Source organism: Drosophila virilis, chromosome X (genome assembly GCF_030788295.1).
Source record: "Drosophila virilis strain 15010-1051.87 chromosome X, Dvir_AGI_RSII-ME, whole genome shotgun sequence".
NCBI lineage: Eukaryota > Metazoa > Arthropoda > Insecta > Diptera > Drosophilidae > Drosophila > Drosophila virilis.
In genome coordinates this window covers 4,582,672-4,603,156 of record NC_091543.1, presented here as the reverse complement: position 1 = coordinate 4,603,156, position 20,485 = coordinate 4,582,672, and the positions used below count along the sequence as shown (strand labels likewise).

General features: G+C 46.7%; 4 protein-coding genes across 11 annotated transcripts in view; 1 reads left to right on the top strand and 3 right to left on the bottom strand.

Moving 5' to 3' along the window:
- Positions 1-12,259, bottom strand: part of Syx16 (syntaxin 16) — a 40,825-nt gene extending 28,566 nt beyond the window's left edge. The window contains exons 1-4 of one of the 3 annotated variants that reach the window (XR_011417403.1): positions 12,056-12,259; positions 11,841-11,974; positions 10,890-11,771; positions 10,457-10,530 (exon numbers count right to left, since the gene is read on the bottom strand). Coding sequence is in view for 2 of the 3 variants with exons in the window: in XM_015169558.3 (XP_015025044.1) it covers positions 10,895-11,771; positions 11,841-11,974; positions 12,056-12,136 (1,092 nt within the window). In the remaining variant the exon portion in view is untranslated. Of the gene's footprint in view, positions 1-10,442; positions 10,531-10,777; positions 11,772-11,840; positions 11,975-12,055 lie in introns of those variants that run through there. The other 2 variants (XM_015169558.3, XM_070211170.1) reach the window with 2 other exon arrangements.
- l(1)G0004 (lethal (1) G0004) lies at positions 9,016-9,949 on the top strand. The gene has a single exon (XM_002057912.4). The coding sequence runs from the start codon at positions 9,107-9,109 to the stop codon at positions 9,833-9,835; it is 729 nt and encodes a 242-aa protein (XP_002057948.2). The 5' UTR covers positions 9,016-9,106; the 3' UTR covers positions 9,836-9,949.
- Positions 12,260-12,508: 249 nt separating the features above from the next.
- On the bottom strand, positions 12,509-15,733 carry LOC6634462 (nose resistant to fluoxetine protein 6). Its single transcript, XM_032440496.2, has 4 exons — positions 15,277-15,733; positions 14,092-14,800; positions 13,662-14,027; positions 12,509-13,448 (listed from the first exon to the last, which is right to left on the bottom strand). The coding sequence occupies exons 1-4, from the start codon at positions 15,467-15,469 to the stop codon at positions 12,749-12,751; spliced, it is 1,968 nt and encodes a 655-aa protein (XP_032296387.1). The 5' UTR covers positions 15,470-15,733; the 3' UTR covers positions 12,509-12,748.
- Positions 15,734-17,308: 1,575 nt separating this feature from the next.
- Positions 17,309-20,485, bottom strand: part of chas (chascon) — a 33,004-nt gene continuing 29,827 nt past the window's right edge. For all 6 annotated transcript variants that reach the window (XM_032440479.2, XM_070211245.1, XM_032440478.2 and 3 more), the window contains one exon: positions 17,309-20,448. In XM_032440479.2, the coding sequence (XP_032296370.1) occupies positions 17,624-20,448 (2,825 nt within the window). In that variant the 3' untranslated portion in view covers positions 17,309-17,623. The remainder of the gene's footprint in view (positions 20,449-20,485) is intronic.

Here is a 20,485-nt window from a genome sequence, read left to right as displayed (position 1 = left end):
AGACGCACCGCGACTTGGACTATTAAATCTTCCCTCATGTAGCGGGATACGGGCTAAGGGCGATTACTGCAGCGGCTCAGGTTGATGTGGATTTCGGCAATTCTGGCCGAATTAATTAAAATTTTGAGCCAGGCCACGAAATTACAGACAGGCGCCGGAATCGTTGCTGTAACTGTAACTGCAACTGCAACCGGACACGTGTAACAAAATAATTTTTCAATTACATTTTCGGGTTTCGTGTGCGGTGCAAGCACTCTGCTGCCTTTTTAAATGGCTCATGGCCCATGGCCCGATGCCGATCCTGGCCAACATCCATCGATGACCACAGGTCGGGATGCGGCCTGGATGCGGGCCAGGTACATAGCCATTCCGTGTGTGCGGTGGCATTGCGACCGCTAAGCCCACCCATTCGATTTTCACCGCATGCCACGCCCCCTTTTCATGTATGCCTTTTTGCATCAAATTTTGATGCAAAATTGATTCCATGGCATTTTTGTGGGCAGTCGTTAGCCATAAGCTGGACCTGCTTTGCTTAGAGTGGACCAAATGCTGCACAAAACAATGCAAACGAACAGCAAGAGCGTAATTAAAATCCAACAGAGAAAGAGAGAGAGAGAGAGAGAGAGAGAGAGAGAGAGAGATATGAAATGATCGAGCTTCAAGCAATCTATGAGGAGAACACTTTATCACCAAACATAACAAAACAAAATTTAAACAAACTTGCGAAAGAGAGAGGGGAAAAAGCAAACTTAATAAAGTTGACAATAAAATTCAATATGGAAGACAGAAAAAAGAGTTTTGAGAGAGCTTTAAGCGAATTCCAAAGAGAAAGCTTTACAAACATAACAAAAAGACGTTTTTTAAGAGCTGAAAAGAAGAAGCTTTGTTTAGTGTGAGCTTTTAGAAGCTTACGACGAAAACTAGGGAAGTGAGCTTTACAAAGTTTACAATAAACAAAAGAGACGTCAATAACGCAGCAGCGAACTTTAAGAATTCGATCAACAGCTTTTGCAAAAGAGAACGAGCTTTAATTACCAAAAGAATAATAGGGAGCTTTAGAAAGCTTACAAACGGAAAGTAAGCTTTTGAGAGAGATAAAAAGGAGATGTTGAAGATTTTGATAAATAGTTCAAAAAGATATATTGTAAGCTTTTAACGGAAAAAGCTTTTGTAAGAGGTAAAAATGATCTTGAAGTTTACATTCAAGCTTAAAAGGATTCATGATCGAGTTTTAGTCAAACGTAAAAACGGCAAATATGCTCGGTTCGGCACAGAGACAACTTTGCAAAGATGTGGACACGAGGACATCAACTGTTCGGGTTCTGTAGATGGAAAGAGAGAAAAAGCCTCTTTGATCTAGATAGAACTTTTGGCCAGTTAATGATCATATTTTAAAAGCTTTATAAGCAGCTCGTCAGCTGCTTCCTTTTTTTGTGATTTTAATAAAGGAATCGTTTGTGTCTCTAGATCAAATTTAATTTCGATACATTTATCGATAGGTTTTTAGCTGGCGCATATGAACGTTTATATTTGAGCACTGTTCAGCACTCAAAGTGAACTTTTCAGTATTGTTAAGTATTTATTGTGCACTTGTCAGTGATTTTCAAAAAGAGCTACGCAATACTGGCATTTATTTTTTGCTCACTTTCGAGCACTTAATGTTTTGTTTACTTTCTGAATACACTTTGCAGGGTTGAAAATGAATTCGTTTTCGGAACTTTCACAAGCACAAGCACACGCACACTGCATGTAAAATGATATAAATGTAATTGCATTGAAAATAGAAATCATGCGCTTAGAGCAGGAACATCGCATGCCATCGACTGAACTGATTCAATTACACAGCGTGGCGATTCATCTGATGCGGCATAGATGAATAAATGGTTGGTTGGCTGGTTGGTTGGCTGGTTGGTTGTTTGGCTGGGTGTCTGGCTGGTTCGACTCGTTGTCCGCCTCATTTTAATCAATTATAATTGCTCGTATTTTTGATTAGTTGGCACCTGGTTGGTTGAAATTGTTTTCCTGCCACTTTTTTGGCCGGCTGCATGGTAAACATTTTACGTAATTGCGCACATATTTAAATTACGTTCACATTGCGCACACACACATTGCATCAAATTATGGGGCCAAAGTAAATCTGGCTATTGCAGCGTGCGTCTTCCGTCCAGCATCCTATTTTCATATGCATATACATATGTACATACATGAATACGCACGAGGGGCGATTAATCAGTAATCGCTCACGTTGTCATCTCTAGCGATAACATTTATCGTGAAGATAAACACCTTTTTTTAAGCCCGTGGACCGTTTTTTACTCAAGCTAATGTTAAAGCTTCACAGTTTTACACACTTTTCCAGAAATTTGCTATAAGCTAGATTACGATAAAATGTTGGACTTAACAAAGCTCTAAGAAAACCTTCAATACTTGAATTGCTTGATTCAATCTAGCAGAGCGTTAATTTAACAGAGCCCTAATAAAGACGATCTTCAGCACAGCAAATCGATTAATAAAACTGTGAAAGCTGGACGGAGCTTTAATAAAAGCTTGAAAAGATGCTCTGTTAGACTTTAAGCATTTAATTTACCGCTTTGTTGCCTTTATTATATTCTAGCTTGGACTGCGAAACGCTTTAAGCTCAATAGAGCTTTTTTCAATTTTTTATTTAAGCTCTATCAACATAAAGGTATTCAATATGGCGATTCGCTGTCTAAACTAGAATGAAATAAAGTTTTGTGTCGAGCTTTAAGATATTATTCATGTTTTTAATAAAGCTCTGAAAAGCTTTATGTGTTCAATTACGCGATTTGCTGTCTTAAAGCCCAGCCAAACACTTTGCCCCATTACAGTTTGGAGCAGTGCTCTGACAAGCTGTGTAAGTCTTTACTTTTGCGACAATTTTCAAATGAGGGACTCTACCAGGGCCCTGAAAGTGTTAAGCATTCAAGCTTAATTTTCCAACTTTCTGACAGCGTATTTGAATGATATTTGCTTCGGAAAGTTAAGCTACTCTTCTGACAGACTATGTAGTCTAGCATTTTAAATGCCTTTTCGAATTTACAGGGTATAACAAAAATGTGTTGGCCAAAGTTTTGGGGCAACCCTCGCACTGCCTAAGCCAAAGTGGCCACTGGCTGCCGGCAACTGTCAGCTAATAAGGACCAGAAGCTCAACGAGCAGCTATGCAGTTGTGTTCATAAGCCTTCGGCATTGTCTGGCTGCGTCTTCATGTTGCACAACACACTCAGTAACCCCCCTCCACTGTCTTATTGTTGCCTAACCCCAACTCAAGTAGAAGCCGCCACGTCTCTGTCCTGAGCAGCTGCGTTGCAGCATTTTGCTCTGCATTTGAGTTGAATCCTTTGGCCTGCTCTTTGGCTGTCCGGTTGCATTTTGCATAAGGTTTTTCAGCCGACTGCTCACATTGGATTGTAATTTATTTATATTGTCTCGGTAAATATTTATGCACATATTTTTATTGATTTATAAATCAATTGCGAGCAGCCAGCACAGGCAGCCCAGGCAGCCCAGGCCAGCGGCTGCACAGATACTGAACTGAACTCAACTGGACTCTGGCCTGAACCTGAACTCAATTCCCGTCTCGAGTCTGTGTCCGTCTGTGGAGAGCGGGTCCATCGCCGTAGGCCGTTTATCACTTGCTGTTGGGTATCTGACGGGCGGTTGGGTTTCTGTCTTTGGCAGTAATTAACGCCCCACATTGGCCCCACTCTTGGCCCCCGAAGAGAGATTACCTGAAAGCCATTGGCAATGAACCCTTTGCTCTGTGCCTTGTGTCGTCTTAACGGGTCGCTCGACGTCGCCAAAAACATCAAAGCTAATACCCGCAATTAAAGTGAATGTGTGCGGCCCCCACACTCTCACCCCTTATCCCTAGCTGAGGTCGCAATTGGCCATAAGCAGCAATCGCCTGTCGGTCTTGGCCCGCTCGATTTTGGGCCATTCGATTTGATTTCATCTTTTGGCCCATTTTCTGGCCGCCTGCCACGCCCTCTTGCCTACGCCTTTCTCTTACCACGGCTGTGCATAGATATATGCAATATACATCCACGCTTGCACTTAAAAAAAGACATTTGTGCATTTGAATAATAAGTGCGCTTTAGTCGAGTGTGCCCCACTAGCGGATACCCTCTATATGGATAGCCTTCAAGTTGCCTTTAAAAACAACATCTTCATAGGAAAATGAGAATCGATATGTATCGATATTAAAAAAATGTGAGCAGATATCGATCAAAAAAATGTGAAACTCGTTCATATCAAAATTGATTTTAGTAAACTGAGAGATATTGAAAAGAAAAACAATCAAAATCGATATTAATCGATTATCTGAGAATATGATACGATATCGAAAGGAAAAATGAAAATGAAAATGAGAGCAGAAATCGAATAGAAGTGAGCTCGTTTATAAAATAAATTGATTTATGTCGACACATAAAAATTAAACGGGATGTCAAAAAGAAACATGACAAGATCGATTTTTATCGACTTGAAAAATGAGAAATATATGTTATCGAAAAAAAAATTATAAGCTAGTTAATTAATATCGATTTCTATCGAAATTATGAATGTGAGAACAGATATCGAAAGGAAACATAATAAGTTGTTAACAATCGATTTTTATCGATAATATATACATGAATAATCGATATTATGAAAACTAAAGACTATGTCAATAAGGGAAATAATAAGCTCGTTCTGTGCGTGATGTAGGAGAATATTTCTTTCTAATTTTAAGTCTCTAGCTAACTGACAGGCTCGATCGACTCAGTTCGTCGTCTTGATCAGATATACATATATAGATATAGACATAGAAACTCTCTTGTAGGAGATACCTACTGCACACAAGTGCACACACATAAATTTTGCATGGGTTGTAAGTGAAATACCCCATCACTATGCGATTACAGGGTGTGCGTTCACACTTCAAACATGGCACAACCATCTTTTTTTTGTGTTGCTTCTTTTAGTGTATACACACATGAGTTTCTACATAGACACATTTATATATATATATATATATATATACATATATATGTCTATAGTAAATTTGGAAAATATTTCACAGGCAATTTCGCATGCTGTGAGACATATTCTGAATGTCCTGTGTCCTGAGCCGTGAGCCCTGAGTCCTTTGTTCCTTGTCCTTGCGTCCTGCCACACCGCCTCGCAGTGTCCTGCGTGCTGCATACTGCGTCTTGCGGCGCTGCCAGGCAGGCGGCATTCACTTTTGCGCATACTTCGACAAACGGTAATAAAAAATTCAGTTCACGTCTCAAGCACTTATTGATACGTGAGCATAGATGACACACACACACACACACACATACATAAATAGCGCATATATATGCATAGCCCCAGCATTTGGCTATGCGCTTGTGTGTGTGTGTGTGTGTGTGTGTGTGTGTGTAAGCCAAGCTGAAAGCCCGCAAATGTTGTGAGAAACAACGCCAGAGCGACGCGCGTTCTGTCATCAGCCCAAGGGGACAATGCAGGACACATTCAGTTAGTATAGCAAACGATGGGAATGGATGACACGGCGGTAGGAAAGCGAGAAGAGAAAGGGGGGCTGGACAAGGAGAACGTCAGAGTCCATGCCAATTACTGACCATGAAAAATGACCAAATGCCGCATAAAAAATGGCCAGCAAATTGTTTGCACAAAGTTTCACGCATCAATTTGGTTAAACAGGTTTCTATTTTTTTTTTTGCTTGGCCTAAAAAAGTCAATGTCATATGTGGAAATAGCAAAACTTTCTCCCGCCAACCCCTGACGGTCGTCTAAGGTGCGACAACTTGTTACTCGATGTTGTCAATTAATGTCGCATCGGGCTTCTTTAAGCTCATTTATAAAGAAGAAGCACAAGTTCTCAAAAATTCTCTCTTAAATGTTGTCGCATGTTTGCGATGGAATCTAAGCTTTGTTCACCTTGGCTGAGAGTTCTAAGGCAAAAAGCAGAAGCAGACCTTCCCCCATCATCTGACTCTCTCTCTCTCTCTCTCCCTCTCTCTCTCATTCTCATTCTCTTACTATCGCTCTCTTGGTTCCTTTATTTGATTATCATTAATTAAACTGTGTTAACTTTCCTTCTCTCTCTCTCTCTCTCTCTCTCTCTCTGTGTCTCTATCTCTGTCGCTCTCTATCCAACTCTATTTCTCTCTCCCTTTCTCTTTCTCTATCTCCCCACTATGTTTTTCTCTATTGCCATTCTTTCTATCGCTCTCTCTCTCTCTTTCTCTCTTTCACCCTCCAATTCCCTCTCCCTATTTCCTTCATATTGATCTGATTTTATTTTTTGCTCTTGCTGTCCCGTACGCCGTACGTTCCTTTCCGATTCCTTTCGCTAATTCGCTCTCTCTTGCGCACTTTTATTCTTTTCTGTCTCTCTCTCTGCCTCTCAATATTCCCTCATATCGCTCACACTCCTTTTCTCGCTCTTGTTCTTTCTGTCTCCCTTAATTATGCTTGATTTTGTTCTCGCTTCTTCGCTTTGTTTCTATCTGTTTTACTCTTTCTTTCTCTCTCTCTCTCTATCTCTCTCGCTCTCTCTCTCTCTCTCTCTATCTCTCTCTCTTTCTTTCTAGTTTTCTGCTAATACCAGGCTTAACGTGAACGTGGTAACTGTAAACTTAGCAGGCATCTAACTTTCACCCCTCCCCTGTCTCTATCTCAGAGCCGTGTTACCCCCTGACACGCACGCCTCCCATTTGGTTGGCTGATGGAAGACACCGCGATGAAGGATATCGTATCCTGACCACGCGCGCCATGCAAATGAATTACGTGACTGAATCGTTTAACTAACGGCAATTGCAAAGGACGAGCGTAAACCGGGCAAAATTGTATTTGATTTCACGTTGTTTTCACTCACAACAATAAAATGAACTAATTAATTAATGCGATAAAGACAGACAGACACTGAGCGAGAGTGAGAGAAAGAGAGAGCGAGAAATATTGAGACAGGCTGGAGAGAAGGGTGGGGGCATGGTCATAGGTTGACAATGCGATATCGTAAGCCAGCATGCGGCCTATGCGACAGCTAAAAGCGAAAGAGACTGAGCGAGAGAGAGAAAAAGAGAGAGAGAGAGAGAGAGAGAGTGATTGGCAGGAGAAAAGCGGGAGAGAAATCAATTAACATTATTTATTCGAATACAATTAATTTTCATAATTAAGCACGCCCGTTGCGCTCTTTGAAGTGAGCGCAACAATCACATCCGCACAAACATCCGCACAAACATCCGCATCCGCATACACATCCGCACCGATGCTGGTCCAATTTGCAGTGGCCCGGCACAAAGGCAATTGCCGAGGCGAGTGCCAATCTCAGCGACAACAGCAGCGGCGGCATAAACAGGTGACACCAGAGACAATAAGCTGCAATAAAAAAAAACACAAACTCACACACACACACACACACACACACACACACACACACATCCAGTGGAAACACGTTGAAACAATCTAAGCGTGAGTACGCGACGCACACATTCTCTGCATTCAGTGTTGCACAGCATCAAATGGCTATTGATCGTATATACTATCGATAAGATCGATGACTATCGATAGTTTTTGCATAAAATTTAACAATTTAAGCTGTTCGAATATTTTAATATTTTTAAAGTGCAAACAACCAGAAAATGATTCAAATAAATGTGAAATGTTAGGGAATGGAAAATGGAATTCAATTAAGACCAAATCAACCAGTTGCAGCCCAAACATTTGCTCAGTTCAATAAGGCCTTATAGAACTTTAAGAGTATATTCTGCAATACTTCAATTCCCCAGACTAAAATATTAGATACTAGCAAAGCTTCAAAAATGTCTCCACATGTTTCTAGTACATCCAAAACGTGCGAGCTCTAGCTACACATTTTGGCACTCTAAATTTAAAGGGTATACAAATGCAATGCGCTGCACACACACACACACACACACACACACACACACACGAAAAGCAACATTTTGTTAAGGCCACTTTGCGACATTTTAATTTAAATGCTAATCAGTTGCCAATAGAGTAAAAAGAGACGCTGCAGCTTCTAACTAGCCGACTATGACCATGGCCTCTCAACACGAAGAGGACATTCTGGGCTGCCGGGCTGCCACGATGGCTGGCTGGCTGGCTGGCTGGTTGATGAGCGTGTGTGTTCAGGTTGCAAGCAATTTGATGCCGGGAGACGCAACAGCGCTGCAATTTGTATTTAAAATGTCCGAACATTTTGGATTAGACAGGCGCAACAGCCGCAAGGCCTATGGCTGCGCGCGGCCAGGACAACAGCATCAGGAGCAGAAGCGGAAGCAGGAGAAGGAGCAGAAGAACCGGTGCACAGCTCATCTGGTAGATGCTTGTTGGGACATCATTATCATTTGCATTTTTGGCTGACGACGACCAGGCAGTGGACTCTGGCAGGGCCCATTTATGCAACGTGCACAATAAGTATACCTGATAGCATCAGCAAAGTCCATTTTCGGTGTCAAAATGCACAAACAGCAGCAGCAGCAGCAGCAGCAGCAGCGACAACAACAACAACAACACACACACTCACATATACTATTAATCATGACTGTAATTTGCTGCCTACTCGAAACTAGCTGAAAATTGGCATTGCAAAAGCATGCCCATGGCACGTTACTTAAATTACAAATAAACAAGAAAACTTGCCCACAACTTTCAGCACTTTTACACCTGCCAGCAATTTGCACCAACAACTCAGATAAAACAAAAGAAACGCACACAGACAAAACGTTTTTTTTCATTAAACTTTCCCTTCACTACAAACGGTCGTTACTTTGGCGCCAAACGTAACGTACGATAACTAATAATCGATATGCCACACACCAAAAAGCTGACTGCTGCAACAGGCCGCAGCAAAATCTCGTTACTTTGGCGCCAAACGTAACGTACGATAACTGCCTGCGATAGCTAATAATCGATATGTCAGCACACTCAAAAGCTGACTGCTGCAGCATGCCGCAGCGCTGTCCACTCGATAAAACGCCAGCGATTAACTGTAAAATGCACAGCTGAAAATCAGCCGCACCGCACGTGGAGAAATATATTAACGAAAATAAAGGTAGACGCAATTTGTTGAGAAATGCCCGAAATGGAGGTGGAAAATATACAAGTGGATAAGTTTGTGCCCGCCAAGAAGGCGCAAAAGCGCAGCGCCCATGCAAACACAGACGACGTCGAAATGCTGGTGGACGCGGCCACGGGCATCGAGGGAGCAGAGCGTGCCAGCAGCAGCGGCCAGGCGCCGCCACGGGCCAAGCGGATAAGGAGCGAGCTGCGCAAGGTGTCGGTGCCGCCGCACCGATACTCCTCGTTGAAGGAGCACTGGATGAAGATCTTTACGCCGGTTGTGGAGCACATGAAGCTGCAGATACGCTTCAATATGAAGGCGCGCCAGGTGGAGCTGCGCATCGGGCCGGAGACGCCCGATATATCGAATCTGCAGAAGGGCGCCGATTTTGTTAAGGCCTTCCTGTGCGGCTTTGAGGTGGACGACGCCCTGGCGCTGCTCCGTCTCGAGGATCTGTTCATTGAGACATTCGAAATCAAGGATGTGAAGACGCTGCGCGGCGATCATCAGTCCCGCGCGATCGGACGACTCGCCGGCAAGGGCGGACGCACCAAGTTCACCATCGAGAACGTGACCAAGACTCGCATTGTGCTCGCCGACAGCAAGATCCACATTCTGGGCAGCTATCAGAATATTCAACTGGCACGTCGCGCCATCTGCAACCTGATCCTCGGCTCGCCGCCCAGCAAAGTCTATGGCAATCTGCGCGCTGTCGCGTCCCGCCTCTCGGAGCGCATGTAATTGGCTGTGATCTTGGTCTGCGTGGGGGCTGGGATGGGCCCAGACTACAATTAAGTTTAGATGTCTCCTTCCTTTTTTTTTTCGTTTTATAATAAATATATATACACACATGTATATGGCGTGTGCTTTTTGATAATCCTTGCGATCCAATTGTTCCTTCCCGTCCGTGAACCGGTTCGCAACGGGTTCAACACCTGAGCTTGCCAATATCTGATCTACTCCAGCTGTGAGCTAATTATGACTTTCCTTTTTCTAAGCGAACGTATATCGAAAGTTTATATATACGAATCGGTTCAAATGTGGTTCAGGAGCGAATGCTTAGGACTATACGCAAGGCTTAAATTGGAAGATTTGACGAAATTTGTTTTTCCCTTACAAGATTTGGATGTCTATATGCTCCTGCTTGTTCTGCACATGGCATTTATCAAGTCTCTGAACCGCTTCGAAAGTTGGTTCAGCGAAGAAGTTCGAGAAATTGCTTAACAAATATGTTCATACTTGAACTGAACATATTTCAACACGGTTTTAAAAGTATTTCAGAGAAGAAATAGGTATACGCACAAAACGTATTCAAATGGGGCTAAGTCTAATAATGAATGCATGAAAACTCATCAAACTTACCCGCGCATTGATGAGAATCACATAGAGAGGCGTTATTTACAATTTAGTTAGTATGTGCAGCGAATTGATGACAGCTATAAAATAGATGTAAAACTTAGTGAGTTTTAGCCAAAGAGAAATTGAAACTTATCCGTGGTTAGTTGATTAGAATAGAATTGTCAGACAACTGTAGTATTAAATATCGACAGGTTAATTGAATTTGAAGAATTTCGGAACTGGACAAAACACACTGTTATTAGTATTCAGACAGAGAACATGGAGTTTAAATGGGCTCCCAAAAGGAACCTCGCATGTGTTAGTAGGTTAACAAATCGTTATAAATAAATAAAACATATATATTTTACATTAGACAATTACAATATACACACGGAAACTACACATAAAAGGGGGAATAACTGCTGGCTGGGGCTACTATTTCAGTAAGATAATATACCTGTCCTACAGCTTGGTTAGGATCAGGAGCAGCAGCATCAGGAAGGTGACTGCCGCCAGCACGAGAATGATGCACATTTTGCGATTCTTGCGCTGATACATTTCCGCACGCTGCAGCTGGCGCAGGCCCTCGGAGACGCGTGTCTGTGTCTGTTCGACGTTGTAATCGATGCGATCCAGTACGGTGCCCTGTTCCTGCACCATATGGCCCAGATCTTTGAAGATATCGTTGAGATCGTATATGGATTTGACGATTTTGGTCACCTCGCGTTCGCGATGCTCAGCGAGACGTGAGTTCTCCTCCTCGAACAGCAGCAGCTGTTGTTGTGTCATCCGATTTGCCACCGGCTTCTTGAAATGATCATCGATCTCCTGCTCATCATCCTCAAAGAGATACGTATTCGCATTGCTTTTGCCCAGGCTGCCAGCACCTGTTGTGCCCAAGCCATCCAGAGGCTGCAGGAAATTATCAAAGGTGTCCACAAAATTTGCTGGCTCGTCGTTGGGTTCGTTTCCGTTGGCAAAGTTGCCCAGTTCGACATTGGTAAACTCGTTGTTGTCAAAGTACTTTTGGGAGCGCTCCTCGCGTGAGTTTAACTGCAGCAGGTACGCATTTTGGCTGCTCCGAAACTTGACAGTCAGATCCTGCAGCTGAAGCAGGGCACAGTGCACCGCATTGGCTGTCAGTCGCTGTTCGACTTTGCTGCCCACGCCCAGGCTCGAGCGTACGCACTGTATATGGCGATGGGTGCTGGCGATCAGCTTGGCCACAATCTGGCTCAGCACCTCAATTTCGCACTCATCGTCTCTTTGGTCATCGAAGGTGGGTCGCAGCAGGTGGCGCGCATGCAGCGAGCCCAGCTCATCCAATTTGGGCTTGATTCTATGAAAGGGCAGAGCATCATTCATTAGATACCATGCGTCAACTGGCTATTTGTGGACTAGCACTCACTTGGACATGGTGTATTGCGCCTCCTCGAATTTATCCAGCCAAACGGGCGGCGTGCCGTAATCATCCTGCATCTCTAGGCCCTCCTCGGCCTCGCGTACTGTGTGCTTGAGCAAACGCTCCGAATCGCTGCCACGCTATTAAGTTCAATAACAATCATTTATTTGGCATTTCAAGTCACATTGTCCATATGGTTGAGTCGGCGGGGTCTGTCTTACCCGATCGTCATAATGATTACGATTCTTGCTGGCATTATTGCGCATGATAACAAACACCTCCGTTAGGTTGCGCGAAGTCATTTTGGCGTTGCGTACAGCCGTGTTTTGTGTATTGTATAAATTTTAACTAATTTGCGTATATTTTACATTTTATATATTTGCAATTGGCTTCATACCAATGGCATGATGAAATAATCGAACATTCTATATGACTATCGATTAATATGCGCAACATATGAGCAAAAAACAGCTGTGCGCAAAAGGGAGCACATTAACGCATAGTTGAGCTATGTAAACGTGCTAACAGCATGTGCTAAGCAGACATCTTGTATGACTATCGACGAAAATGCGCGGCTTATGCAAAAAATCAACTGTGCGCAAAAGGGAGCACGTTAACGCATAATTAAGCTACGTAACGTACTAACAGCAGCGTTAACGCAAAATAAAGCAATGTAAAAACATAGAATAGCGCAAAAATGCCCTCTTGTCGTAAACGCAAATTCAGTAAGGTTAACGGTAAAGCTTAACGTATTTTCGTTTGTTTTTGAAATATATTGTTAACGAATTTTCGAACAAATTAGTTATAATAAACTTTAAGAATTTAACGGGCAACAAAAATAAACCAAAACAAATATTATTTAAGCTTCTTTACCATTTGCAATTTTTGATGCTAGCAATAGATTTGACAGCCTATTAAAGGGCAGCTCGAAGAACAGAGTCAACGGAACAGAGAATACTAAAACTATAACCAAATGTGCCACGCACAGGTAGATCTGTAATAAAAACAACGTTAACAAGTGGTAAAAAGGCAATGCCAATAGCCAAACTTGCCAAAAGGCCAACATCCGCTGGAATTGCATCGCTGAGAGAGTAGTATAAATTAAGTATGATCAGGGGGTTCAGTAAATATAATGCATAGCTCAGGCGGTTGAGACGCTGAAACCAATCCAACTCTAGAAAATGCACCAGCCAACGCGTAACCCTCGTGCACCCATCTATGCGAAAGCTGCACCAAATGAGATGCGCCGTCGCCGTGGATATTGCTCCACGCAGCAGCACGAAGCCGCAGCCCACCAGAGCCGGACTGGCCAGCTGCAGGACCTGCAACCGACTGGCCAGCCATACGGCTACGCCAGCGAGGGCACACTTGGCCAGCTTGTTGGGAAACAGGGCAACAAAAGGTTCGACCAAGCCGCGCGCATGCGCATAGCCATAAATACCGCCGATGAGGTAGGCGAGCATGCGCACCAGAGGATTCGTGTACAGCCAATCGCCGATGCCGTACAGGGCCTCGAATGTGGTGGGCACATCGAGCACGATCTGCAACAGCACCGTGTACAGCACATTGGCCAAAAGCAGCATCAGCACCAGACGCCGCACGAGCTGTGGATATCTGTAATGATTAAAACTTCATTAATTGAGTCAAACGGAACGCTTTTCGAAAAGTCCAAAAGTCTCTTCTTCTCGAGCTATTCGATTGCCAAGCTTAGCTCGAGCTCGCTTCAAACATGATTTGCTCGATCGAACATGTTGCAAGAAGTTCGAGCTGCGTATGTTTGAATGTGTTCGCTTAGTCGATGCCAAATGAATCAGGGCAAAAACGCACCTCGTGTGCATGTAGAGCAGCAGCATGGCCATAATGTGGAACTGCATATCGCAGCCCAGGGACCAGGTCCAATTGCAGCACATCTCCTTGTTTGGATACAGATTCTGGACAAAGAGCAAATTGCGCCACCAATGCCGCTCGCAGAGCTCATCCAACGGCTCGATCAGATGGAAAACCGACATCTCCCGATGATAGCCGAAGCTCAGCACGGACAGCAGCACGACGATCAACTGCAGCGGTGCCAGACGCAGATACCGTTGCGCCAGCTGACGCCCAAAGCGCCGCACATTGCCGCCCAGCGTGTCCGACGCAATGGAGCGCTGCAGTGCGTCGTTCCGCATGAAGTTAGAGACGGTCAGAAAGCCGCTGGCAAAACGAAGCGAAACCGATTAAAGCCGAGCTGGAATGGTTAGACAGCCTCTAGCCGTACCTGACGACAAAGAACACCTCCAATGCGCCCGCCAGGTAAGCGAGCTCGGTCAGCTTGGCGGCCAGCTGCGCTGAATGATGCACCGAAAAGAACTGATACCAGACCACATGAACGCCGAGCAGAACGCTGGCGCTGCAGACGCGCAGTCCATTGATGACGGCGATTTCGGGCGTGTGGTCCGCCGCGGGCGGCTGCCACAGACGCCGCCAGTTGGTGGCCACATCGAAGCAGGCAACGTACCGGCTGGTGCCGGCCAAGCGGCTGCGGCCGAGCAACAGCAGCAGCAGGCTGGCCGACAGCAGCAGCAGTAGCCAGCGAAAGGCCGGACCGGCAAAGTAGCTGCCAGTCGCCTCCGGCTGCTTGGTGTACACCAGCTCGGGCCGCAGCGCCAGGCGTTCCAAGTGCCGCAGCGACTGGCGCAGCAGCTGCTCCAGCTGCGGCTGATCACAGCTGCGCGGCACGCAGAGGCCGATGTGCAGCAGCGGCGGCTGCTTGACGGTCAGAGCCAGCTGCCAGGGCGAATTGGCATGCAGATAGACCACACGATAATCGTGGGCAAAGGGCGCCCGCTGGCGCAGCAGCTGCTCCTGGCGCTGGGTAAACTCCTGCAGCAGCTGCTCGTTGAGGGCGCGACAGGTCCAGCGATTGCCCAGCCAAAGGCTGTTGCCCAACATCAAATTGTGATAACCGCTGCCGGACGCATCGAAAGCTGGAAAGGATTACGTCCGTGAGATGGGTGTCAAAGGGTTTGTCTTGGGAAATTCCTATTCGATGTCAGGAAATGTAATCCCCAATGCAAGCTTCCTCCGGGACTACACGAAGCAGACGGACGGACGGACGAACGGACAGATAGACGGACAGATAGACGGATAGCAGACGGACAGTAGACGGACAGTGAGACGGACAGTGAGACGGACAGTTAGACGGAATGATGGTCGGATAGATAGGCGGACAGATAGGCGGACAGATAGACGGACTGATAGACGGACTGATGGACGGACAGTATACGGATAGTGAGACGGACAGATAGACGGATAGATAGACGGATATATAGACGGACAGTTAGACGGACAGTTAGACGGACAGTAGACGGACAGTTAGACGGACAGTTAGACGGAAAGTAGACGGACAGTGAGACGGACAGTGAGACGGACAGATATACGTCCGTCCAGCGGGTAGTCATACCTTTTAGCGCCCAGCTGTGCCCCTGCTGCCAGGCGTTATGAAGCGCTCGCAGCTGCTCCACACAGGTTGTCGTCCCTCGCGTGACATTGCCCGCCGCCAGCTGGGTCAAGTCCAGCAGCAGTGAGCCCGACTCCAGGCCGCCGACCAGCTCAGTCTGCGCTGCGAGCAGCGCCAAGAGGATTAGCACCAACATGATCCCGATATATGTGGCCCGAGCACAACCGATCGCAGCAAATGCTATTCAAATACTGTGCGTCGCGGGACAGCGACTGCTGGAAATCTCATCGAACTTTGACCCGTGCACTTCAGACGGGCATTCGCAGCGCCCATTTATGCTATGCGACCCCATCAAAACTGTGAACTCGACTAAAAGCAATGACATTCGCTTTACAATTAAATTAGGTTATTAAAAAAAAAAAACGCCATTTTTTTCGACACGTGCAAGATTAAACACCCTTCCGATATGAACTAAAATTCCCAACTGGTGCTGGCTGCATAAAATCGAACTGTGCTTGTTGGAAATCGAAATCGATTTTAAGTTTTTTTACACTCTATGTTTTTTTTTTGTAATTATTTATTTTGGCACTTTATTTTTTGTTGTCTTTTTATTATTATTTTTAATATTATTATAGTTGTAATTGGAATTGGTTTATTAAGCAAATTATTATTAAGTATATTGTAAATAATTAAGTATTTCATTTTTGTTTGCTGCCTAATTTTGTTGCCCATTATGAATTAATTAAGTACGTTAAGTAGTAAGTAGGGTAAATTAATTAATGCATTAATTAGTTAGTGGCGCGTCACAAAAATTTAACGTTAACTATACAACAAAAACGTTACAATTAAATTGGTTACAATTAGTAAAAAAAAAATACTAAAAAAAAAATTGTATTTTAAATATATGCATATATATATATTGATATAAATCTGGGAATATGTTGGCCAGCAGCAGGGAGGCCGGGCTGAGGGGGGGAGGGGGCTTTTCATATTTATTTGCCGCTTGTCAAATGAAATTGAAAGCCGCATGCGGGCGCAGTGTTGCCAACTGGCGCAAAGAACACCAGAAACCAGTGTTGTAAAAATAACTAAAAAATAAACAAGGTGGCAAGTATTTGTCATTGAGCTTAGAGCTGGGCGCGGGTCGTGCGTTTTTATTCCCATTTTTTTTTCCTACGGACACGGGACTTGAAATTCGGACGGAAGAAAAAGCTGTTTTACAGCTAAATCTAGCCTTTTTTAAAGCTTTAAGGCTGCAAATTGGGAACTTCAATCGATTTGTCATTGCTTGACTTTTTTTAAAAAAATTTTTATAATGTTATCTCAAACCTAGCTCGAATTATCGTTACACAAAGCACTATGCAACAAATCTAGACTGGATTTGTTGCATAGTGTAAGTTTTAACAATAATTCGAGATAGTGCTAAGACTAAGATTAAAATTGTTTCAAAAACAAAGTTTATCATACTAAATTAAAGTGTTATTTTTACGGTTATGCAGAAAAGACAGGCTAAATTTGTAGCACAGTGTTATTTGTAACGATAGTTCGAGATGGAGCTGAGATTGGCCAAATTTTTGAGCGCCAAAAAGACTACTTGCAAGAAAGTTGCACTAAAAAATAAAAACAAGTAAGAGGTTCTAGTCGGGAGCTCCCGATTAGGGCATACCCTGAACCGTCTTCTTCCAACATCAAATGCATATATATATATTCTAGTTTAGAAGCTATATGTCAAGTTTGGTGACTCTAGCTCCCAAAAAACATCGATATCGATTTTTATCGATTGCTTGGAAACGGAGTAAGTTATCGACTATCGGAAACAAACTCTATCTGCGCAGGAGCACCTACATCTAAAATTTCAATTTCTCTAGCTCTTATAGGTTTTGAGATCCTAGCGTTCATACATACGGACAGACGGACAGACGGACGGACGGGCATGGCTAGATCGACTCGGCTATTGATGCTGATCAAGAATATATATACTTTATGGGGTCGGAGAAGGAATTCTGCCTGTTACATACATTTGGATTTTGCACAAATACAATATACCCTTATAACCATTTTTAATGGGTTCAGGATATAAAAAGAGAGTCCACGAGTCACGGTAGATGCTCAAGTATAAGGCCCAACTCTAGTTGAGATGCCCAAAAAACAAAAAGAAGCTAAATCAGCTAAAAATGTGCAAGCTGTTGACGGCTAAGAAGCTGAGAGAGAGGCTGAATTTAGCTAGAAAGTAGCTACAATGGCAAACACTGTTCAGGAGCAACGAGATGAGAGAGAAACAGAGAGAGAGAGAGTGAGTGGACAGAGAGGGAGCTAGCTGCTGGGCATGGGAAAGGCAGAGACAAAGGCATCATTTGCGCTGGCGAAGCTCAATGATTGTGGCGCCGGATCCGCGACGCAGCTGCTGCTGCTGCTGCTGCTGCTGGACATGATGATGTTGATGATGCTGATGATGTTGCTGCTGGACATGATGATGCGTATGCTGATGATGATGCAGTTGGTCATCGGCATAGAGTAGCCGTTTGCTATCATCGCTGCTGCGCCGCACAATGCTCGCCGTATCCTTGTTGAGCTCAACGGGCGGCGGCGAACGGGAGTCCAGTGAATATTTTGGCTGCAACGCATGCTTCTTGTGTCGCTGGCCGTAATCCTCGTCGCCGTGCAGGACACGGTATAGATCGGGCGCCTGCTGATGCAGATTACGCAAATAGAGCTGACGCTTGCTGCCGCTGTCCTCCGCATAGAGATCATCCTCGTTGCTGCCCGATATTTTGGTCAGATCCTTCTGACTGCGGCTGATCAGATTGACAATTGACGGACTCTTCAGGCCGCTCTTCAGCGAATTGTTGTTATCCCTGGCGCCGCTGCAGAGATGCGGATTCGATTTGTATGCCTGCGATGGCGACGGCGATGGCGACTGCTGCTCGTGGCGGCCGCTGTAGTTGTTTCTGGTCAGCTTCTCGATGTAGATGGGACTAGGATCGTTGCCGCCGTTCATGCCATGCACATTGAAGCTCTTGCTGCGATTGAGTACCTTGGCATAGGTGCGCGCCGGCTTGGCCGGACCCTGCGGCTCAGCTGGCAGCGGTGCCAGCTGCGTCTGCTGGCTAATCTGGCGTGTCATATACTGTGCCGGCCGATTGCCCATCTTGTCCAGCGTTTGCGGATAACGTTGCGCCCGATATGGCGCCGGTTCGTGCAGTTTGCGCGGCAGCGTCTGCGCATTCCGATAGTCCGGCTGCACGTGCAGATTGGGCGTCGAGCCGCTAAAGCGCTGGCCATGCTTTTGATAGCGACCCAGCGTCGTTGTGGTCGTCATCGATGCCGGCAGCGCACGCGTCTCATAGTAGTCGTCATGCTCGTCGAGCGGTTCGCGCGGCTCGCGCGTCTCGTAGCGCTGGCGCGACGCCGTCACTCGATTCCGCTCGTAGATGTTCTCCTTGCCGTACAGCGTGCTGGAGTAGGGATCCTCGCCCAGATAGTAGCGCTGGCGCGGACTCATCGCTGGCTCTGCGGCATCCGCCACCGTCACCGATGCCGGCTGCTTACCCGGCAGGCTGGACGGCGCCTCCGGCTGGCGCTGCCGGCGCTGGCCATCGCTAGCGGAGCCCTCCGACTCCTCCGATCCGTTGCCGCCAATATGCCCGTCAATCACATTGTACTGCTGATAGGTGGGCACGCCCTTGGCCGCCAGCGCCGGCTGCTGCTGGCGACTGGGCGACTGTTCGCGGGATTTGCCATTGGCGGCGCTTTTCATGCGAAACTTACGCTCGGCGCTGGCCGAACGGATCTTGCTGACCAGCTTGCGCAGCGAATTGCCAATCACCTGGCCCATTTTGCTCGGCTTGCTGGCGCTTAGCGTCGACAGATTCGAGTTGGAGTTGGCCGAGCTGGCGGCGACGCCGGCGGCGGGCGCGAATCGTGTGCGCTGCTGCTGCTTCCGGCTCAGCGTCAAGCCGGAGCTGGCCGGCGGCTCCGGATGCCGTGTCGCACGCGTCAGCATATAGTCCACCTGCGGCGAGGAGGAGCGGCTGCGCGGCGGCGGCGAGTAGTCCGGCGGCGGCTCCAGCTGTGTGTGGCCTGCCAACTGGGCGGGCTGCACATGCACATGAACATGGGCGTGGCTGTGCTCGCCCAGCTTCTTCTCGATGGCACGTCGTCGCTGCGGCACCGTCGGCCGTCCCAGATTGCTGCTGCTGCTGCTTGTCGCGAACTCTGGCGGCGGCGACAGCTGCGCCGGCTGCGGCTGCGGCTGCGACACCTGCAGCTGCGGCTCATAGCTTCTGCCACGCCCATTGGCATGTGGGTGTGCGGCAAGGCCATTGATTGGATTGCTGCTGCTGCGTCCATGGCCATGCGCATGACCGTAGGCGACACGCTTGTGCGACGGCTCCTCCGGGCGCTGGGCCGGCACAGTAGCTGCCGCTGCCGCTGCCGCCAGCTGATGTTGACGGATGACGGCTGGCGGCGCCGGGCCCGGTATGGCATCCAGATCGTCGAGTGCATCGCGTGATCCGCGCGCTGATCTGGCCAGAAACTGTGATGACAGGCTCTGACGTTTCTGTTGCAAGATATCCTCCCGGCTGACGTAGCTGTCGCTGGATGCATTCAGCTGCTGTTGCTGCTGCTGCTTCTTCTTTAGCCCGTTGCGGCGTATCGTCTCCTGTAGATCCTCGCGAAATGCCTGCGTGGAGAAATGATGCAGCTGAGGCGCCTCCTGCCGCTCCGCCCAGTTCGAGATGCCCTGATAGTACTTGGGCCGGCCAGCGTGTGCATCCTTCACATATTTCCGATCGAGCGTTGTGGCGGCCAGACGTTCCCGTTCCCGCTCTCGTTCCCGTTCCCGCTCCCGTTCCCGCTCTGCGCTGCGCGGCAGCGTCTGCGTATTGGCAGCTGCGACAGCGGGCAACGCGGTCGCGATCGACGGCAGCAGCTGCTGCTGCTGCTGCTGCTGCTGCTGGGATTTGATGGTCACGTTGAAGTAGCTCTTCTTGGTGGGCTCGACGTCCAGTTCGTTGGGCTCGTCGTCGCGCGAATCGTTGGAGGCGGTCGATTCGCTGCCAAAATGCGATTCGAGCCATTTCATGGTCTCGCCCTTGCGCGTCTCCTCCTCGCGATCAAAGTCGAGCGGCCGCTTGGTCAGCGCGTCCTTGCGATCTGCGAGCAGCGCAACCTCTGCAGGAATATCAATTAGCTAGGGTATTTCTTGTCG